This window comes from Diadema setosum, chromosome 19, assembly GCF_964275005.1.
Source record: "Diadema setosum chromosome 19, eeDiaSeto1, whole genome shotgun sequence".
Taxonomy (NCBI): domain Eukaryota; kingdom Metazoa; phylum Echinodermata; class Echinoidea; order Diadematoida; family Diadematidae; genus Diadema; species Diadema setosum.
In genome coordinates, this window is record NC_092703.1 from 29,286,254 (window position 1) to 29,307,816 (window position 21,563).

Genomic DNA, 21,563 nt, shown 5'->3' on the forward strand with positions numbered 1-21,563 from the left:
TTTTTGTTTTCTGTTTTGTTTGTTTTGTGTGTGTGTGTCTTTTCACCATGGTTTCTCCTCAAATATATGTATAAAAGAAATAATATTGTTTTGACAGACAGTCGTGACCATACTCTTTGGTAACAGTTGTGAAGAATACAGGGCATGCTCACTTACAGTATGCCCCAGTTTTCTACGAAAGAATGCCATGCGCGCTGCAAAGCATTCAGCGTTACGAGACAGCATACTTGAGGACGTAAAAGTAACTTGATTGGCTGAAAGTTTCAGTGGTGAGGAAGGCGGGGCATGTTCACCTGTCTCCCAGTTTTCTACAGTTCTACGCAACAATGCAACACGCGTTGCACGCACAGCGCGTTACAAGACAGTGTATGTAAAAGTAACCTGATTGGCTGAAAGTTTCAGTGATGACGAAGACGGGGCATGTTCACCTGTGTCCCAGTTTTCTACAGTCCTACGCAATAATGCCACGCGCGTTACACGCACAGCGCATTACGAGACAGCATGCGTAAAAGTAACCGGATTGGCTGAAAGTTTCACTGATGACGCCCTCATTAGCATACTTCACGTAGGGATGGAAACGCATCCAGTCAATACAGGCACTTTGCTTTTGAGCTTTTCAACTGCAAGGAGTGATTCAGTGATCTTTCGCTGTATATTCCGAATTTTCGGCGTTTTGTGATTGAATCTTCTTCACATTCCTAGTTTATATCGAGGTAAGTTTTGATTTTCATAGATTTGTTTAATACGCATGACGTGTATCAAAATTGTTTTCAAGCTCAATAGAATTAAAACGTCATCATTTGAAAATAAGAATAGGCGTTACTCCTGTATTAAAAAAAAATACTCACAACGTATTTAGGGCCTATACTTGTGTAAACGAAGTCGCTGTAACCGTATAATAGGCATCATGCTTTGAAAATTAAAGCAGATTAATGTGAAATTTCCCATATCTATTTAGAACGCTGCAGTCACTGTGTAATTAATATGCCTTCAAAGCATGTTCATATTGTACCATCGCAAGCAGAGATTTACATAATACACTACTATGTTTAAGTGAAATACGGAACAGTCTTTAGAGAAGCTTGGATATGACACGAATCATAATAACCAGATCTATGCATCATGACAGTTATGGCATATATTGTTACGATATCGGATTTGAAATCACAGTATACACTTGGATAAGTAATTGAAAGTCTAATTGGAAGGTGGTAAACGCACCTCATATCAAAGTCGTTTGACATTTGAAGAGAAGTGTGATCACATTCGATAAGCATCTTGACGTTTGACTCATCTTGGTCATGAATGATATGTATATATATATATATTTTTTTTTTTTTTTTGCGCTGTAGCTGAAAGCAATACATCACAAATTAAAGGACTAAATCTACGATTGATTTATAAGCAATGACTTTTTTTTTCTGTTCAAGTAATTTGAAACTTCCTCTCTCTGTAAACTTGTAGGATGTCTGAACTCTTTGGTATCGCAGGAGCGATGCTGAAGAATTGTTCCACCAACCGGCTCTTGAGCCAGGACATCATCCACGAAGCTAGGGGCCAGGTGGGTCGATCTTGATTTTCTCTCCTTTAAACTTTATCTTATTATTATTCATTTAATGTCTCTGTGCAAACCAACTAAATCAGAATGAAGCATGTTCATAACGCATAATGTTATACAATGAAACAAAGTATAAGAGGTCGGTAATCAAACTATCGAACTATTTACAGTAAACTTTAGAGACAGTGGGTAAGTACGTAGATACAGAAGATGCAAGAGTTACAAAGTTCATGCCGAAATTTCAATTATATCCTCACTCTCTAACATCATGTATGTTGTATGCTCTTCTTCGCCTTGTTTATTTGTTTCCTTTTTTAATCATTATCAGATGATGCGACCGTACGCGGTGCAGAGCGCCGAGGTAGATTTGGCACCTACCTGCGCACTCTCTGGCAATTTACTTCTGCACAGTATGGAGCAGAGAAATTACATCAGACTACTGGAGCATAGGCTTGTGGTAAATATTCACCTTAGTCATGTTAGTTTTGTTGAGAGGGAGATAGAAAGAGTTAGGTAATCATTAAACTCAAGGAGTAAGGTATAGCTTGCAGTAAAATAATACGAATTATGCCAATGGCAGGAACTAGTATGATGCAGATTCTAGACCAATAGGCCTACTTGTCATTTATGGATTAATTGGTACAGTATGTACCGATAAAAGGTAAGTTGTCATTGTGTTTTACATCATCTCAGCTCTCTTCATGTGAATCACTGTCCACATAAAGACGTTTTTGCTGATATTACTTATGTTCAGAATTATCATTGTTCTAATCATCATCGGTAGTGATGAAACAATTATCAATGCCATGATCAAGATACCAACTCATAATTATCATCATGTCGTCTACATCATTGGTGGTGATAATGAAACAATTATCAATACCATTATCATTACTGCACCATCTTTATCATTATAATCACTGTTATCTTCGTATAATTATTACCATTAGTACCATATAGTCACCACCATTGTTGTCTCCGTCGCTGCTTTACTGCAGGCATTTGCTCAACGAATGGGAGAGCACCGGGTGTGTGAGACGGCTCATATGGTCTTCGAACGGATGGAAGCAGCATGGCAGCTTCAGCAGGAAGCGTGCTGCATTGTGGGAACGAAATACGACAATGTCCTGGATAAACTGATGGTATGTATATACCTCTCTTAACTGTGGGATTGTGCTCACTATTCTACCATCTTGTCTGCCTAAAACAATTTACTGCCTAAACGAACCAGACCTATTTGTATTTGCTGTCATGTTGAAAATGAATGCTTGGTACACATTATTTTTATCTACTTGTTCATATGGAGATTGCCCTTTTGTCGTTGCAGCGCCTATTTTGTGGAATAGCTGTGTTGCCAGACAGACTAGGCTGTGACAAGTATTGAGCAATTTCAAAAATCCTTGAGAACTTTTCTTTTTCTGATGTATAAAACGGAAATTATGTAAAGTGCATAGAAAAGCTTCTAGATTATGATGCATTATATCAATTTATGCAAATTATATAACCAGTTTATAATTACAAATTTGTCTCTTTGTTTTTGCATTTTCTGCTTAATTCAGATCCTTGCCAGTGATGTCGGGCTCGACATTGCTGGAGCGTCAAACTCGCCAGACGACATCTTTGCGGGTTTGACCAATTCATGGCAAGAGGCAAGAGAAAATGCCAAAAAGATTGCCACAGCTCTGGACATCGAAACTGCCAACATCCAGGTGGGTATTACAGAGTGATTCCCATAGATTCAAACGTGGAAAAACTGCAAAATCATTTTAGATGGAAATAATCAATCATGTCGTCTCTTAGTTTGCAAGAAAGACATAATCTTCAGCTTATATTGATCGCCTAGAATCAAGGAGCGTCACTCCTTGGTACATATATTCTGTAGAATGCGTCTGATTATACCTTATTTTACTTGAAGTATAGTGTACATAAAATCATGTTACGCGATTTCGTTATTTCATCGACATTTTCTCACAAATAGAAAATAGCTCAGTCCGTAGAATTCGAAATTCATAGCCACACTGAAATCATGAATGATCCTCATGCCAGTACTTGCTATTTCCCTATTGATATAGGATCTCGCCGCCCACATGAATGTGGTGTCATCTGACATCGACTCAAACATTCTAGACCATCTCAAGGTGAGATGGAACGAAAAAGAAGCAGAGGTCATCGACCTCCAAGAAAGACTGGCTGGAGAAAGCCAGAAAGCCAACGAAGCCGAGGGGATACTGAAGGTAGGCATGAGAGGATGTTAGAAAAAAGGGATGGAGGGATGAATTGATACATGGATGGATTAGTGGATGGATGAAAGGATGGCTGAATTAAGGAAGTGAGGAATAGGAAAAAGATGCTTCAAACAGAAGAAAACTTGCGTTAGATATGAATCATTATAAGTCTAACTCTTCTAAAAGTATCATGTCTATGCTACATTCAATTTATTCGATCAGCTACAAGTTTGTTCGTAATTTATTTGATCTACAATTAATACATTTTTCCATTATGCAATTCACTGCCAAGGTGTGGAGGTCATTCTGTTACAAAACTAATTGATTGATTCTTGTTCTAATGTAGTAACCGATCATATGCTTGGAGCATTTTGTTTTACAGTTTTCACACATTTTCCTGATACCATCCTGCAGCGTGTCGTTGACATGATGGGCGTGGCTGGGTCCACCATTGGCTCCACCCTCTTTGGAGCCATCAAGACCACATGGACCCAGCTCCAGGCAAAGGTGAATGACCTAGAGACGGCACTTCTCCGAGAAAGGGTGAAGTCTTCACAAACTATGGAGAACCTGCAGGTACGAGCAGCTTGCTAAATGATAGGCATTATCTCAATTGTTATCATCGTTCGACTACTCTGTTCATTGTCGAGTCTAACCAAACGTTGTAGTCATATCTAAATTTTCACAGAGGATATCATCACTTTTGACGGTAAAGAAAATTTCAGCAATATCGCAGGAAAAGGAACAGCGCAGTGTTATTGATTATGAGTGTTATAGTAAACCTGGCTAATGCACTGATAAATCCAGCTACTCTCTTGTCTAAAAACTGTCTTCGTTTTCTGTCAGCATAACTCATTTGCACTGAGTTCATCCAAATACTTATTTCTCTCTTTTTCATGTCAGTGTATTTCTTCTTATCTCTGTCTACTGTTCTCTGACAACATTGGGGTGAATACTTTTTTGTAAACCGACAGGATCTGGCTGACTTCTGCGGTGTAGACCAAACTCCGGGCAATGAGTCTACATTGGTTTTAGCTTCCATCAAGGAAAATTGGAAGGAGACCCGGGAAAAAGTTTCTCAACAAGAGTTCTCTCTGCAGACGGAGGTGGAGAAGAACCGATCGAACACAAAAGACATGCAGGTGCCAATATTGCGCAGTGTCTTCTCTGCTATTTACTCACTACCTGTAGTAGGTTAATTTCAAAGGATGTGTTGAAGCTTTTTGCTTGGTGCGAGATTTACCTGTTTTGATTTAGCTAACTTGACATCAATACTATTACATCAACTTATGCCTTATACAGTAGCGGTGAGTTCAAGTGTCCACGGTTGACAAGTTTCAGACAGACTAGTGATTTTTCTCCTCACAATCAAATGTTATTGAATCATTTTAAGTCATTTGCAGTGGATAAAAAAAAAATGATTTAACATTTTGCTGTTGAATCTACTTCTTTGCGTCTCCTTCCACAGGATCTGGCTGCTTTTATGGGCGTGGCACCTTGCGAAGGTGACAGGATTCCTCTGGCCGACATGATGTCTAAATGGATGGAGAGTAGGGCAGAGGTTACTGACCTCCAAGAGGCTCTAAGACAGGAGCGAGAGAAGAGCCGACGAGCGGAGGAAGCTCTTCAAGTAAGATGGAGTTATTTTACTATTGCCAATATAACAGTTAAAGAAATTAAAGACATCTTGAAATTATACTTGACAATGCCTGCTCAAATTGTTTTTGTCAGTGAATTTCATCAACTAATCATCTTTCAATACAGAATTAATTTCTTCGACAGTTGTACCCTTTCACGTGCATTGATTTCGTTGGGGCCGTACCTTCTTCCCTTGATGAAATGGTGCACGCTTCATAGAAAAGAGCAGTATTTATGTTTTGTTTTGTGTTTGAAGACGTAACCTTTATCATGTTCCTTTTTATCCGTGACTACTCAATCAGATCAACTCTTATCTATAATAGATGGTGTGTTTGAAATCAATTAGAAAATAGATCGCATGAAGGGATTTCCTTAAATTTTAGCAAAAAAATATCTCGTCGTTCTAATTACTCGCCAGATCCATCTTCAGAAACCATCTCCGATGACGTCATCTGTTTCCATCCAAACTGACGTCACCAAGATTCATCAACGGACCAAAGTTCAATCTGTGTCACCTGAGGAGACTGAGTGAGTCTGCCGATGATGTTTGGCGAAATGGCAATATGCCCATACAATTTAATGTATTCTCCTGCTCAATCTATTGGTATACTGACAAGCTAACCGCACATCAAATACCACAGTAGTATAGCAGCTCTTAGCATTTTTGATATGAATGAAATTTGAATATACCTTCTTCACCTTTTCTCTAACAAATTAATGTGCGACAATGATGATGCAATTTTCAGCAAATACAGTGCACTCAAGTTGTAACAAACATGGCTATGACGAAATTCCGGTTACAACGAAGTAAGAATCCAGGCCGCAACATTATCCGCTCTATGTTTTGATTGTCTATTCATTCAGTCATAACAAAATTTTCATATAACGAAAAAAAAAAAACTGCAGGTCCCAAGGACGTCGTTATAACGGGAGTCCACTGTATAATAATAATGATGGTTATAATGATAAAGGAAAAATGGGATGTAATGAGAATGATATTATCATTACCACTGAGAACATTAGAGAAAGAAAACACAGAAGAATAGCAAGTATGATAATAATGAATAAACTTGTCGCAATTGTTATGCTAACACGATTAATACCACTTCTATTGTCCGACCCATTTTGATGGGGACAGCCCTGGGGACAGCCCTGCAACCGTTTCTCTCCCAATTAACATCCCGTTCCAAAAATCCGGCGAGTTGCAGCATCTGGCCCAGGGCGCCATCCCAAAGGTGACGAAAGTCACAGAAGAGGAAGCCACGCCCAGGAACTTGCCACAGAGGATTGTGGGAGATGCTCCGACAGAGTCCAACGAGATCCTATTATCCCAGACTCCTCCATTCCTTGGGGCAGGGGGGAACAGCCGCGAGGAGTGAGTTTCATAAGACATATGTCATGTAACCTTTCCTGTCACATGAAAACTGTTTATTGACACGAAGAGATCATGATGTGAAAATGAAAACATCATGACTATTGATATTGTGTTGATATGCAGAGGTGTACCTGCTATCCAATTCCTTCAGTCAAAGAATACTTTTGACAGTCACTGTGTCAATAATAATTATCAATGTCAAACTTCGTCATACATGATGTGATCGTCTCACACGAGATGTATATCAACAATGTTACGAACGTTTGGAATCAATGTTTTAGCATTTCCGCGGAACATAAATCAACGTTTGACATTGCGAATTCTGCATTGACATTGTTGCACTATTTTGCAATTTCTTGCAGAGAGGAATTGTCTGGGCTGTCTTCTGGATGCGAGGGACTCGCCTCTGACGTCATGGTGGTATCTAGCATGGCCGACATCACCGCGTGGGACGAAACGACAGATCGCATCGAACTCGGATGTGGAGCTGTAGCCACGGTCTTCCTCTGTCGCCATGCCAACACCAAGAGACCCGTGGCCCTGAAGGTCGGCTGGCATCTCTCCGTCTTCTGCCCAGACGAGGTTCGAATCCACAGCACACTCAGCGGCTTGCCTTGGTTCCCGGCCTTTTATGGCTCCTTCAAAATGGCAGACGGTCAGACAGCCCTCGCTATGGAATTCTTCGGAAGCGAGGCAGAGTGTCGGAGCTACACCGTAGCCGACTGCCTCAATACCGAGGGACCACACCTCTCAAGAACCGATTGGTTTGACGTCATTATTGACGTAGCGGAGGGACTCCAAGCCATGCACGACCGGGGCTACCTGTACAACGATCTCAAAGTGGACAATGTGTTGGTCACGAAACAAGAAGACATTTGGAGAGGAAAATTGATTGACTTCGGGATCTCCAGCGATACGAGCTCTCCTTTTGAGGTGCCAGTGGACGATGAGCTCATCGAGGAGTATGAAAGCACTGGAGAGTGTGGACATATCGCCCCAGAGTGTGTGTTGGAAGGGATGCCGTGCTCGATGTCCACGGACGTCTACGCACTGGGAAAGCTCCTGATGGTCATCGGCCGGGAAAGGGCGCAATGTGACTTACTCTGTTACGGGACGGAGATCTGTGGCGCTGAGTGGAACCACAGGCCTAGATTGGAAGAGGTCATCACGAAGCTTTATAATCTCCAGCTACACGAGGGAGAAGAGGATGATGCCGATTCATCCTCTTGCTGACTGAAGAAGCAATAAATAATTTATGGGGGGTAGGGTTACTTAATGGGAGCAGCAACAAATGTTCGGATGATGATGGACGATATCTGACGTATAACATAACTGAGCAGAACAACTGAGTATACTCGCAGAGACCGGAAACTGTATAGAAATGGCTGCATACATGGGCTGTCAACAGCAGTTGTGAAAATTATCTTTTATAAGTCATATTGACTTAAATATCGGAAATACCACCCAACTGTGAATTATGATTCCACTTACAACTAAAGACAAACACACCAAACTAATCAAAGCCACTAGCTCGCCTGTGAGGACGTGGTCACCTCAAGTAATAGATACCAAAGGCATGAAGTCGCAAGCGAGTAGTAATAGTTACAGGGGGAATAATGAATAAGTGTTGGGGAATGTGGGGGGGGGGGGGTATGCAGTTGAACGGTTATACGTTCATCGCTTGCAATTATATGACAACATTTGTAAATAAACTGACTTTATATACCCAAACATTTTCACTATCATTCCTTCCATTTTCTTTATATTGTCGTAAATTGATGATTGCTTATTTGCCTGACCTGTTGTAGGGCTGGCGGAATTGTGTTATGTTGAGTATGTATAATGAGTATAAATGTCTGTGTGTGTGTCTGTGTGTGTGTGTGTGTGTGTGTGTGTGTGTGCGCGAGGGATGCATGGACTTTGGAACCAATGGAGATGGGAGGGATAACAAATACCAGCTAATGGGCATGGGATATGTCAGATATGGAGGGCTTTTGTTGTCCTGGACAGTTCTAAAGGTACTGGTGTAGGGTGAGGAAGGGCGGCTCGGGGTGGTTTTGCAAATGTCAGATATAACATACAGCGTACTTCCATTTTTTTTTTCATGCATTTTCATTCCGTTTGTCACAGTGAAACATCAAATATATGTGTCAATCATAGACTACCTTTGTAAATTTCTATTTCGATGTGCTGAAATGTTACACACTAAAGGAAATATTTCATTGTTTCGTTGTACAGATATATCTAACTGAATTCCTAATTTGCTTATATTATTGGAATGGAAGTGCAAAAAAAGTGTGGGTGTGCGGAAAGGAAGGTCACACGACAGTTGGTCCTGCGACAGTTGCTCCGGTCTTATTTCTCCAAGGACTTATGGTTAGGGTTAGAATTGTGATAAGGTTTTAGGCTTAGTTTCATACAAGGATTACGATTAGGGTTAGGGTTATGTTTGTGGGTAGAATTGATATTTTGCTAAGCGTGCAGATATTTCATAGGAGCAATTGTTGCAGGAACAGTTCATGGAACCTGAAATGAGGTAAGTCTCCACTTCATAAATCAAAAGCATAACTGGTAGGTTTGCATCATTGCTTTCTTGCGTTTCAGGCGTTGTCTTGCGGAATCGTGGAAAGTGTCGTCAGGTGGATCCAAGCCCGTAAACAGGTTTGTGTGGAATCTGGAATGTCCCACTTCTCTGCTATGGAATAAACTCAGAAAAACACGTTAAAAAGAACTAAAATGGGGTCATTTAATGTGGGTTTTTGTGTTTTAGTTTATCAATATTTGTCTCCAGTTTATCTTTATGTCCTGTTGTGTTTTACCTGTGATGAATTAGTGTCTGTTGATTCTTGTTCTCTTTGACCTATATATATGTCAAATGTTGACGACAGCTCTCCATTGCTTGATAACCTTCATGTAGAAGCTGTAAAATAACTTTTAGATGAGTTTTGCACATATTTCACCAATATCAAACGCCTAGTTTACCCTTGGACTGCCATATTCTAACAGAGTTTCAATTGTGGGGTAGTGCGCATCATTTCTGTTATGCTTTTACGTATCCTTTCACCAATCAACAGTGTTACTGAAGATATATGGATTCTCCCATAGATAAATTGGCATTGACTGTGCTACGTCGACTAAACTGACATTTTTATCTGCAACAACAATCACCAGAATGTTACCGACCAAGAGCAAGCCACAGCATCTCAAAATCCCTCAAAACTAAGGGGCATCCCGAAGTTCGACGACGCGAGAGAAGCGGGAGGCAAGAACTCGAGCAAGTGTACGCTGATCCTCGCCGAGGGCGACTCGGCCAGGGCGTTTGCCCGCGGCGGGTTGGGCGTGGCCGGAAGGGACCGCTACGGAGTCTACTCCATCCGGCACAAACTGATGAATGTGAGGGACGCTTCATCCAGGCAGGTTGGTATAGAGTGGCGCCACTGCACATTGTACCCATGATTCCCTCCATGCTTTTAATGGTATCAAGATTGTTTGGCAGGGGTCATTATTTTTCCTACAGCCTGAATCCGTTTTCCTTCACTTAAAGACGTGGCACCTTGTTTTTTTGCAACCCTGGTTTCACTGCGTAACGAGACTCCACCCCACCCCCATCTTTAACTGATGGTTATTGCAATTAATGTAATAATGTCCAACTCTTCCTATCTATCTTCATCGTCCTTTCTAAAGAAAAAAGTATCGAAATCTTGTAAGTGGTTTCTGTGTGTATTCGATGGTCGGAAGTACAAAAAAAAATGTATTATTTCAGAGAAGGGACATATAATCGTTAAAATACACATTAGGCATTATGTGAAAGACTTTGATCAGGATTAAGTGATGTCAACCCTGCGAAAACGAGGAGAGGCGAACGTTGATCCATCCACTCATACACAACATTTGATTTTCATTTACCACATCAATACACCGCCGGCGGAATATTTTCAAAAGCAACAAAAAAAAAAAAAAGGGTCTTCATCCCCGGTTCCGCTGGCCATGCAATACTTGAGAGACATCTCGGTACAGGATAGTCCCAGAATTCACTTTCTCCCTTTCCCCCCTCCAATGATGTATTTGAATCCGTGCTTTACAGAGAAACGGTTGTTGCTCGTGTGCTGCAAACAAACACTCACACGCTGTAGAGAGACTTTATCCTCACTGTCTAGTCCTTCTCCGACAGAACTTTGGTTTTTTTGTACTAGCTTGCGTACCAGCATTTATGTACATTTATAGCTTCTTTAGGGGTCACGTCAACAACAAAAAAAAAATCCAAACTCAACTAGAGTGGATGTCACACCTCCTTCTCACTCTCTGAACTGCCCAAAGGTCAGGGACAATACGGACATCATCAACATCATGGCAATATTGGGCCTCGAGTTCGAGGAGCTGTACGACACCCCGGAGTCCTTCAACAGCCTCCGCTACGGCAGGGTCATGATCATAGCCAACCAGGACGTGGAAGGGGCCCATTTTACGGGGTTGCTCATTAACTTCTTCCATCACAACTGGCCCGCCCTCTTGAGGCAAGAATTCCTCGAACAGTTTGTCACTCCCGTCGTCAAGGTAACCATTTCCAGAAGGAGAATTTCATCAAAACAGTGACGCAATAGGCAACTTAAATAAAAGAAGTGTAAGATGTTTATTTTTCTTGAGATCTGATAAGATAGTCACACTGTCCAAAATATTTATTGTTAAAGAGATTGTGGAAAAAATAGAGAGTGTGATCTGAATATTTTAATATTTCAATTTCTCTGTTTTGAGAAGACTCGATCTCATTTGCATTTGTTGACTCAACTTTTAATACCTTCTTTTGTTCACAAAATATTACTGTCTTTTAATTCAATTAAGCAGCAAGAAGTTGTGTTTTATACAAGCATTCTGTCGACGACATGATTTGTCGTATACTTGCAATTATCTGCGAAATGAAGTATGTACCGTTGTTGTTTTCAATATATAAAGAAAAGAAGAGAGAAAAAAATGGGACGCTACTAAAAACAATTTACCCCAGACAAATGAAGTACAAATGAAGTACAAGATGTTACACCGTCGTGATCTTTATTTGCATATTAGCTCTTTCCGCTTTACATATTGTGGACATGTGTCAGTAACCTTGTTATAATCGTTTCAACATCCATCAATTTTGTGGATGTATATTTGATAAGTTTCAATGAGTTTTGATAATTATTTACTCTTCTGTGTAGGTTTGTAAGGGAGGACAGAAGTTTCACTTCTTTTCAAACTCCGAGTTCAAGGAATGGAAGAAATGTACTCCGAAATCCAGAGCTTGGAAAGTGAAGTATTACAGAGGTTTGTGTCTGAAAATCATTTTGTCAGAAGGTCATAATTATGATTATAATCTTATTTCTCTTTTTGCTGCATAATGCGACTAGAAAAGTTTGCAAATTTCCTCCAGTCTATAACAATTCATAGCTCTTGCTGAAAAAAAAAACTAACTATGAAGTAGATTGCAGCCGCGACGAGCAGTGCAGTAGTGTATTGAGGACTAGCTTTTTACGAACTATGATTGTAATTTCTATCTCTGTATCTGTTTATATATCCATCCGTTCATCTATCTGTAATTTTTTATTTGTCAGTCAATATGTACGCACTGCTCTCCTCTCTCTCACCCTCCTTCTGTACTCACCTCTTCCCAGGTCTGGGAACCAGCACAATGAAGGAGGCCAAGGAGTACTTCAGTGACATGCATCGTCACAAGATTCCCTTCATCTACGAGGGACCCAAGGACGACGAAGCTATCGAGCTGGTATACTGTATATCTCAAGTAGATATGTATCAATTAGATTCAATTTCGTCTCTTTCTAGGGAATGAAGCAACTTTGTTTCCATATTATTTATTTCACCTACTGAGGATGGTGCAAGAAATATGATTTGAGGTAGTTTATCTTAGTGTATTACATTTTTATATATTAGTATTCTTAAACTATCATTCACGAAGTGAACCTGCTCACTGCAATTTAAAAAAAAAAAAGAGTACTTTTTGTGACACATTGCTGAATCGACCTGTACGTGAAAGAGTCGTGAATTTATCGTTAGAAATATGAATTGAATGTATTCTTTAGCTTCCTTGCACGGAATAGCCGCAAATTGTTGCACTTTTTTTTTGTATGAAAACACGCGGACGAAATCACGAAACAAATCGTTGCTATATATTCGATATGTTTCCAAACCACCTTTTCTATATGCAGTCACATAACGTAACTGCATAATTATGGGCATGTATGTTTGTGTGTGTGTGTGCGTGTGTGTTTCTCTGTTTTTCTTTCTCTCGTTCTCTCTCTTGATAACTCGTATTCAAATTAATTCAATTCTACTTAACTACCATCCAACAAAAGGTTATTATGATACAAGAATTCATTTGGCAGATCATACCGTTTAACAATAATTTTGTAAGTTGTTGTTTTACATTGTAGATGAAAGTCGGATTGCATTTTTTACAGGCATTCAGCAGGCGCAAATGTGATGAGCGCAGATCTTGGATGGTTGATTTCATGGTGGCAAGACGTAAGAACAGGGAAGCTGGATTGGAAGAGGTAAAAACATTGTGCTCACTCTAGCGTCTCAAGATACAACTATCAGTTTACACGGGTGCACGTCACGAGGCCGACACCAACGAGTCATACAGCCCATGAGTCATACAGTCCATTAGTTATACAGCCCACGGGCCATACAGCCCATGAGTTCGACGCTGAGCAAACGAGGCCCACGAGACAGACACATTAAGGCCCGCGTTGTATTGGAACTCGTGGGCTGTTTTACCTATAGTGACAAACATGGGCTGTATGACTCGTGGGCTGTATGTCTCATGGACCTGTTGTCAATGGATCTCGACAACTCAAACCCCGACACAGTAAACTGGCTGCAGCGGCTTGGTGATACTGCATAGCCGTCTCAAACGAAAGATGAAGAAGAAGAATGTAGAACTCGTGAGCTTTGTGACTCGCTGGTGTCGTGACCCCGTTTACACTCCTTCCTCCACCCACAGCTGGGTTACGAAATCTACAAAACGAGAATTGTTTTGAATGGTCGATATAATTCTTCAAATCGGTCTCTCTCAGTGAAGCAAACGCATGCACGTATATTTCTTCTTGTCAAAGAATGACCGTGTGCACGTGATCTCATCTTCGTGATGTCACCACATATCATTGCATTCATTAGATTCGGGACACTGTTTATCAAAAGTCAAAATCAATATCTTCTTAGATTAGATTCAATTACAATTCCTTAATTGAGTGCTTGTTCCCATCCCCCTCTGTCTTTCTTGCCCTCCTTCCTTTCTCTCATTTTTCTTCATTTTTCTCGTCCTTACCTTGTCATATTATGTATCTATACCAATATACTGCTCAATCAATCGACGATAATTATCTTTGCATATTTCGTTCTCTTTTAATTCTCTCGCCCTCTCTCATCCGCTCACACTCTCTTCTCGGTTAAAAAATTTCTATCTTTATTGTTCCAATATTATAATATAATTACTTTTATTTCGTGTAACAGAGGAGCATGAACAGTAAAGAAACCCGTCGAATCAGCTACAATGATTTCATCAATAAAGAACTGGTCGCTTATTTTCTCCAAGACAACGAGAGATGTATTCCCGCAATTGCTGATGGTACAGTGTATATTGCTGTCTTACAATCATGGTCAAACAATTTGTCAAATAAGAATGTTTTAAGAGCTTAGTGCATTATCTTCGGCTTGATATCACGTCTATTGATCGATATACTTCAGATAATTACTATATTCTTTATCTAGTCTCAGTTCCACTAATACTTTGCTGTTTGTGTGAATGCCCTGTATATTCGTCCTGCTTTGCATTAAAGTACGAATTCTAGAGCCTTACTACCGTACGATGTATTCTCGTATGTCCCTAAGCCTTACATCTTCACTTTACTTTAAGACCCAACGAGAGAAATATTGTTGAAATTCAATTGAAATGACAAGATAGATCTCGTCAAATACAAATCATGATCATGCTACTTACAGAAGTGAAGATGGCCCATAATTATCGTTAAGCCCTTCAAAGTAGTCCTGTTACAAGGCTGGATGCAATGTCTTGCAATGTCCTATCTCATCTTCCGCTACTTCCTGCTTCCCGGCAGGTCTGAAACCGAGCCAGCGCAAGGTCCTCTACACCTGCTTCGAGAAGTACGAGAACGAGGAGGTGCAAGTGGCCGAGTTGGCAGCCGCTGTCTCGGAGATCACGTCATATCGCTTCAGTGAAGTGAGCCATCACCAGCCAAAAGTTTCAACTTTGGATTCTGTTCTCACAAAAAAATGATAATAATAATTAATTAATTTTAAAAAGGAAATGAAGTCCGAACGGAAGCTAAGAAGTGACCTGGTTACGGCAGACTGTTAGTGTCACTGAAAAGACGAGATATTTTTCGACTTTTTCCACGTTAGAATATGAGAAGGCGAAAAGTGACGGCGTACCGTATTCTCTGCGACACTCATAGGCTTCCGTAAACTAAGTTACTTCTAAGCTTCCGTTTGGACTTCATTTTTTTTCACAACTCTGTAAGGCTCTCTGTTCCAATCAGCACCCAAATCACACAGAGGATTAAAGATTTTCGTACTTAGTGAAACTCACCAGAGGCAAAGGCAAGAAGGGGCAGCGATGTCATGTCGAGTTGTATAACAGGTCGGGTTTTTTTTTTTTTTTTTTGGCCTTCCTGTCCTATATAACAAGTCGACTCGGTGAGTTTCGGCAAGTCGACTTCCCGCGTTACGCTTGAGCTGCCGCAAGTTCGAGGTCCAGGATCTGAACCTTTCTTGTCATTTGATACGTAATAATGTAAAAAAAAAAAAAATGATATGAAGAACATGCGCCCACCTTGTTGCCCCTCCGTAGTTACCCAAATAGATGGTTAGCACCCAGCATGGCTTATCAACTTCAACAAAAATTATGTAAGAAACAAATGAAAAATCATAGAGGGTCTCCTTCGAAACAGAAAGGTTGATTAGCCAGAAGGTCAATTAATGATTCATATTATGCAAAATTGAATCCGTGTATCACATGCCCCGAAAGACTTGGCAGAAGCATTTTCTAGTCAGTTTTTCAGTGATGTTGGATCCGACTTATCTTAAAAACATCCCGAAAGTGAGCATAAATTTCATTCCCATCTCGAGAACCGTATACCATCCCAATGTTCTTATTTCCTTCACTAAAAATGGAAGCGCTTGACACTGGTGAGGATTTGAAAGAGCTCAGGTTGTAGCGGGAATACTACTGTTACGAAAGTTGGGTAAATATCCCTTGCTTCTCTAATGATGAGAATTTAAGGAACCTTCGTTATCAGTTAATGAGAAATGTATTGTAACGCATCGCACCACACACTCAGCACGCAGTTCAGTCGGACAGCTAGTAGAAAGTGAAGGGGACACAATGACTTCCGGACCTGACAGCAAGTTTATTGTCTCATTCCAACTCGCAGTGTTATACAGTTGAGAACAGAATCTCTTGGCTGACTGTCCAGCCCGACTCGCAGTGTTATGGTGATAAGTGTTTAGTCCGAACCCGCAATCGCAATCTCAGTCCGACTCTCTCAACTCGATACACTCCCTAATTTCTGCAAGGAGCCAGTATTTATACCATTCATACGTCCCTGGGCCTGGCCTGGGCGGCACGCGACCAAGCCTCAAGAGAGTACAGTTAATTGGCAACAGGGCTGGACCTAAGAACTTAGTCCTTGAACTAATTCGCTGAGGGCAAGTTGAGGACATGGCCAAGTCAGGTCAGTGGAGCGAGGACACTGTGGTCCCGAAGGAGAAGATTACAGTCGGGAGAATCAAAGGGACTTGGAAGGGAGAAGGACTTGTCGCAGATGGGCGAAGGGAAAGCGAGGCCAAGACCGTTACATTCCAAAGCGTTACATAACCATGATAGCAGGCTATAGTCTAACTCACAAGACGTAATATTATCATCAACAAATCCGTAACACTACTTACGTATGTATTGAAGACTGTCTTGATAGATAATGCAACGAAACTTACATTTCGTAAATATTACATGGACATGATACATGGTAATTGTATCTGTGAAGGTCACTGTGTAAATTTTTGCTGTTTTACCATTGTTCGCGTTCACTTTGAATTCGACAGCAATCCCTGATGAGTACCATCATAAACTTGGCCCAAGACTTTGTCGGCAGCAACAACCTCAACCTGCTGCAGCCCATCGGTCAGTTTGGCACCCGGCTGCACGGGGGAAAGGATGCTGCCAGTCCCCGTTACATCTTCACCCAGTTCAGGTATGTGGCCAAGGCGGAAGACCAACATGCAACTTAAAATAACATATGCACAGTTTCGCCATTGTGCATCCAAAAGAATGTACTCCTAGACAACAGTCAAAAAATTTCTCTATAGTTCAGTAGGAAGCTTAATTTGAACGAATCATATGAATTTGGAAAGTGAAGATAATATGTCCTCCTGTTTTAAAACAAAGTAGATAATGAAACAAAAGATATTATTCAGACAGGTGAATGTTCAGGTGCGAGTTTCTTCACTTTATTTCCCTTTGTAGAGGGAGACAAAATGAAGAAACTCACACCTGAAAGCAGATAATATTTTGCCATTGAACTTGGCAGGCACGCATTTTTTTCTTCAAACGGCTCAAAGCCTGATGGAACTAATATGTTTTTGTAAACATATAAATGGTTACCTGCTCTTCCTTGTCTGTAGTTCCTTGACCCGTTATCTCTTCCCCGCCCACGACGACAACCTCCTTACCTATCTCTACGACGACGACCAGCGCATCGAGCCAGAGAACTACGTACCCATCATCCCCATGGTGCTGGTCAACGGCAGCGAGGGAATCGGCACGGGATGGAGCACCCGCATCTGCAAGTACGACGTGCGGGAGGTGGTGGCCAACATCCGCAGGATGATCGCTGGAGAGGAGCCTGTTCCCATGGTAACAAAAACCAGCGACTTTGCACGGGATGGTTGACGGGGCGAGGGGGGGGGGGGTGCAAACTAATAATTTCTTTAAATCGGGATGAACCTGTTCTTATTGTATATACCATCAGCTGTTTTTACCTTTTCCGTATCATATAGTGTGGCCCTCTGGACAGGGCTTATTTATATTATGATGCGATGATTGTAAAAGGACGTCAAGCAAACCACACTAAATTTCTGTTCTCTGTAATAGAAATGCCTACATTTTTCGCTGACTGCATTCTTTGTTTTTGTTTTTTTTTTCTTAGTCTTTTCGAGAGAAAAAAAGTGATCCTTCAACATTGCGTTGATTTTATCATACCAATCAACAAGTGATCTACTGTCCTATTCACGCAAAAATAGTGTCCAGCCAAAGCATATTATTGTGGCATATTTTCGCTGTGCACAGTGCGTGAATTTGCACATAGACGTGATTTTCATGACATAGTTAACAGAGGGATAAAAGGGAGAGAATAGTTTCGTATAAATCTCTAAAACGTTTACCTGCTAAAGTTAGCCGACATGGTATCCTTTTTTTCCCTTTCAGCTACCGTCCTATAGGAAATTCAAGGGAACCATCGAGGAGTTGGAGCCGAATCGATTCCTAGTCACAGGCGTGATCGACGTCGTGGATAGCACGACCGTCGTGATCACCGAGCTGCCGATCGGAACTTGGACCCAGATCTACAGAGAACAGGTCCTGGAACGAATGTTGTACTACGTCTCGTCTGACGATGGAGGGCACACTATCACGTGAGGGTTCAAATGCATGTTTTGTTTTGTTTTTTATCTTATAGCATTATGTACGTCTGATAAGATATGACCCAACTTCAGTCAGTGCTGATAGATTGAATACAACCTGTTACGCCTGACGCAATTTTCGCAACATAAATAAGAATCAAAACTCACTGAGTGGCCGCAGTTAACTGACACTCTGCATTAATATAATCATACCTTCAAAGGATAAATGTTATCATTCCTTTTGCAGCGGTCTGGTAGGTAATGTTTGAGTGAGTAATGATGTGTTCGGTTTTCCATATTTGTTTGTTTGTTTGTTTGTCGTTTGTATTCCACTCTAAAGAGATCATGGAGCAAGTCATGAAAAATACCGGATTTGTACAATTCGTTCCTTCGGATGGCGTTCATAACGCCATCCGTTCAATTGTATCAAAATATCACAATTTTCTATTTTTCATAATGGTTCAATCCTTTGGAATAATTTGCCCAATTTAGTTAAGAATAGTAAATCTTTAAATCAATTCAATAGACTGTATAAAAATCAATTATTTGATAAACTTGAAGCTCAGTGTAATTTATGAAATATTTCCTTCTTTTCTTTTTCTATACCCTCATGTTTTGTATGTTGTTTCTTCTTTTAACTTGAATTTCATTGATTATGTTTGTGAATCAAAACGTTATTACTTTATTTAGGGATCACTATGAACAAGCCTCTTTTGCGTGCTTTTTGTGATTCCTCCACTATCATTTGTAACTTCGGTATTTTTTGTATGTGTTTTACCAATGTTGATTGTTGTTTTTATGCCTGATGTGAAATGTGGAAATAAACTCAATTCAATATAATGGTACTAAGTCTGAAAAAAATAAGTTGTGGTCTCAGAAGTTCAAAATTAATGTACTGTACCTTCATTTGGGATCTAGATTATCTAAGGATTCCTTTCCTGCATGGTTTGAGTTGCTTGTGATTCATTTCTGTCCACAATATTTTCTTTTGTTCTTGTTAATTTTCTCTGATTTTTTTTTATTCATTCATTTGATTATTTATTGTCCCCGCCGAACGAGTTCGAGCAGGGGACTATGAAACGGGCTCCGTACGTGTGTGTGTCCGTGTGTCCGTCTGTCTGTCCGTCCGTCCGTCTGTGCGTCCGTGTGTGATCAAAATGTTCAAAATGCTACTCCTTCGCCATTTCTAACCCGATTTTGATTCTGTTTGATTTATATGATATCACTACATGGGAGCTTTGAAACTTCTATACAGAATTTCAGTTGTGACCTTTGACCTTGACCTTTGACCTATATTGTACATTTTGCTTCAAAATGCTACTCCTTCGCCATTTCTAACCCGATTTTGATTCCGTTTGCTTTATGTGATGGCACTAGGTGAGGGCTTCAAAACTTCTACACAGAATTTTGACCTTTGACTTCTTTGACCTTTGACCTTGATTTTTTACCTATATTGTACATTGCCTACAAAATGCTACTCCTTCGCCATTTCTAACCCGATTTCGATTCCGTTTGCTTTATGTGATGGCACTAGGTGAGGGCTTCAAAACTTCTACACAGAATTTTGACCTTTGACTTCTTTGACCTTTGACCTTGATTTGTGACCTATATTGTACATTTTGCTACAAAATGCTACTCCTTCGCCATTTCTAACCCGATTTCAATTCCGTTTGCTTTAAGTGATGGCACTAGGTGAGGGCTTCAAAACTTCTACACAGAATTTTGACCTTTGACTTCTTTGACCTCTGACCTTGATTTTTGTCCTGTATGGTACATTTTGCTACCAAATGCTACTCCTTCGCCATTTCTAACCCGATTTCGATTCCGTTTGCTCTATGTGATGGCACTAGGTGAGGGCTTCAAAACTTCTACACAGAATTTTGACCTTTGACTTCTTTGACCTTTGACCTTGATTTTTTACCTATATTGTACATTGGCTACAAAATGCTACTCCTTCGCCATTTCTAACCCGATTTCGATTCCATTTGCTTTATGTGATGGCACTAGGTGAGGGCTTCAAAACTTCTACATAGAATTTTGACCTTAGACTTCTTTGACCTTTGACCTTGATCTTTTTACCTACATTGTACATTTTGCTACTAAATGCTACTTCCGGCGGGGACATATATTACGCACCGCGTAATTTCTACTCTTCCTTGTTTATTCATCTATCCATCCATCCATCTATCTATCTGTATCATCTATCTATGTATATAATCTATCTATTTATCTATATGATCTATCTATCTATCTATCTATCTATCTACCTATCTATCTATCTATCTATCTACCTATTCTTATAGTGACTTTGACGAGCTCCATGTGGATGGTGAAGTCAGGTTTGTAGTGAAGATGTCACAGGATGAACTACGGAAGGCCAAAGAGTCTGGCCTCTACAAGGTGTTCCGGCTGCAAACCACCCTGTCACAGACCATGGTACATCATTTTACTCTAGGATCCCACAATATGCTGAAACACATTCATTCGGGTCTATGGCAATTACCCCCTGGGCAATTACCCCGGAACCTTCCCCTGGCTCTAATCCTAATACTAATCCTGAACTTAATCCTAACCCTAACCCTAAACCTTACCCTAACCCTAATCTTTACTCTAACCTTACCACTAACCAGTATTTAGCCGGGAGGGGGGGGGGAGGAGTAATTGCCCTCTAGGAGTAATTGCCCGGATACGATTCATTCACGTTCGTAATGTCTCTGAGCAAACTATGATAATACAAATGTAATAAAACCTCTTTCTAATCACGCCAATTGTGCTTTGTATTTGTGATGGTAATATATGTCCCATTCTGGGTGTAGAAGATAATGTCATATGATCATGCAAGGAAGAAGTCAAGTGCGATATTCTCATTCTTAATTGATAAATTTATGCTCTTGAATTTAATATTTTGAAACAGAACTATAGTATATTTGATGATAACACGCTCTCTTCTTCTATGTCTTCGCTTCTCGATCATGTATATTATGCCATCATCTATGCAAGCTATATAATCTGATCATACTGCCTCAAATGTCAAAGCATCTGTTCCAAGTCAAAATCGATAGATTTTAGATTGATAGATTGT

General features: G+C 40.4%; 3 protein-coding genes across 3 annotated transcripts in view; all 3 read left to right on the forward strand.

Moving 5' to 3' along the window:
• Positions 1-21,563, forward strand: part of LOC140242404 (DNA topoisomerase 2-beta-like) — a 62,643-nt gene that overhangs the window by 36,928 nt on the left and 4,152 nt on the right. The window contains exons 7-18 of the mRNA XM_072322140.1: positions 9,401-9,457; positions 9,968-10,213; positions 11,114-11,350; positions 11,989-12,094; positions 12,442-12,551; positions 13,246-13,338; positions 14,300-14,414; positions 14,905-15,026; positions 16,907-17,055; positions 17,486-17,717; positions 18,288-18,493; positions 20,785-20,917. Coding sequence (XP_072178241.1) covers positions 9,401-9,457; positions 9,968-10,213; positions 11,114-11,350; positions 11,989-12,094; positions 12,442-12,551; positions 13,246-13,338; positions 14,300-14,414; positions 14,905-15,026; positions 16,907-17,055; positions 17,486-17,717; positions 18,288-18,493; positions 20,785-20,917 — 1,806 coding nt within the window. The remainder of the gene's footprint in view (positions 1-9,400; positions 9,458-9,967; positions 10,214-11,113; positions 11,351-11,988; positions 12,095-12,441; positions 12,552-13,245; positions 13,339-14,299; positions 14,415-14,904; positions 15,027-16,906; positions 17,056-17,485; positions 17,718-18,287; positions 18,494-20,784; positions 20,918-21,563) is intronic.
• On the forward strand, positions 1,466-3,285 carry LOC140242857 (uncharacterized). The gene is made up of 4 exons (XM_072322606.1): positions 1,466-1,561; positions 1,887-2,015; positions 2,557-2,700; positions 3,118-3,285. Exons 1-4 carry the CDS (start codon positions 1,466-1,468, stop codon positions 3,283-3,285), a joined length of 537 nt encoding a protein of 178 aa, XP_072178707.1.
• On the forward strand, positions 4,907-8,397 carry LOC140243022 (uncharacterized). The gene is made up of 5 exons (XM_072322763.1): positions 4,907-4,925; positions 5,252-5,413; positions 5,840-5,949; positions 6,560-6,796; positions 7,159-8,397. Exons 1-5 carry the CDS (start codon positions 4,920-4,922, stop codon positions 8,027-8,029), a joined length of 1,386 nt encoding a protein of 461 aa, XP_072178864.1. The 5' UTR covers positions 4,907-4,919; the 3' UTR covers positions 8,030-8,397.

What these genes read in the sequence shown, in the direction of transcription:
- LOC140243022 (XM_072322763.1), top strand. An exon ending in GAGCGGAGGAAGCTCTTCAA is followed by an intron (nt 5,414 to 5,839) that starts GTAAGATGGAGT and finishes ATTACTCGCCAG; the next exon opens with ATCCATCTTCAGAAACCATC. An exon ending in GGGGGGAACAGCCGCGAGGA is followed by an intron (nt 6,797 to 7,158) that starts GTGAGTTTCATA and finishes AATTTCTTGCAG; the next exon opens with AGAGGAATTGTCTGGGCTGT.
- LOC140242857 (XM_072322606.1), top strand. Translation starts at nt 1,466, where the DNA reads ATGTCTGAACTCTTTGGTATCGCAGGAGCGATGCTGAAGAATTGTTCC. An exon ending in TCCACGAAGCTAGGGGCCAG is followed by an intron (nt 1,562 to 1,886) that starts GTGGGTCGATCT and finishes AATCATTATCAG; the next exon opens with ATGATGCGACCGTACGCGGT. An exon ending in TACTGGAGCATAGGCTTGTG is followed by an intron (nt 2,016 to 2,556) that starts GTAAATATTCAC and finishes GCTTTACTGCAG; the next exon opens with GCATTTGCTCAACGAATGGG.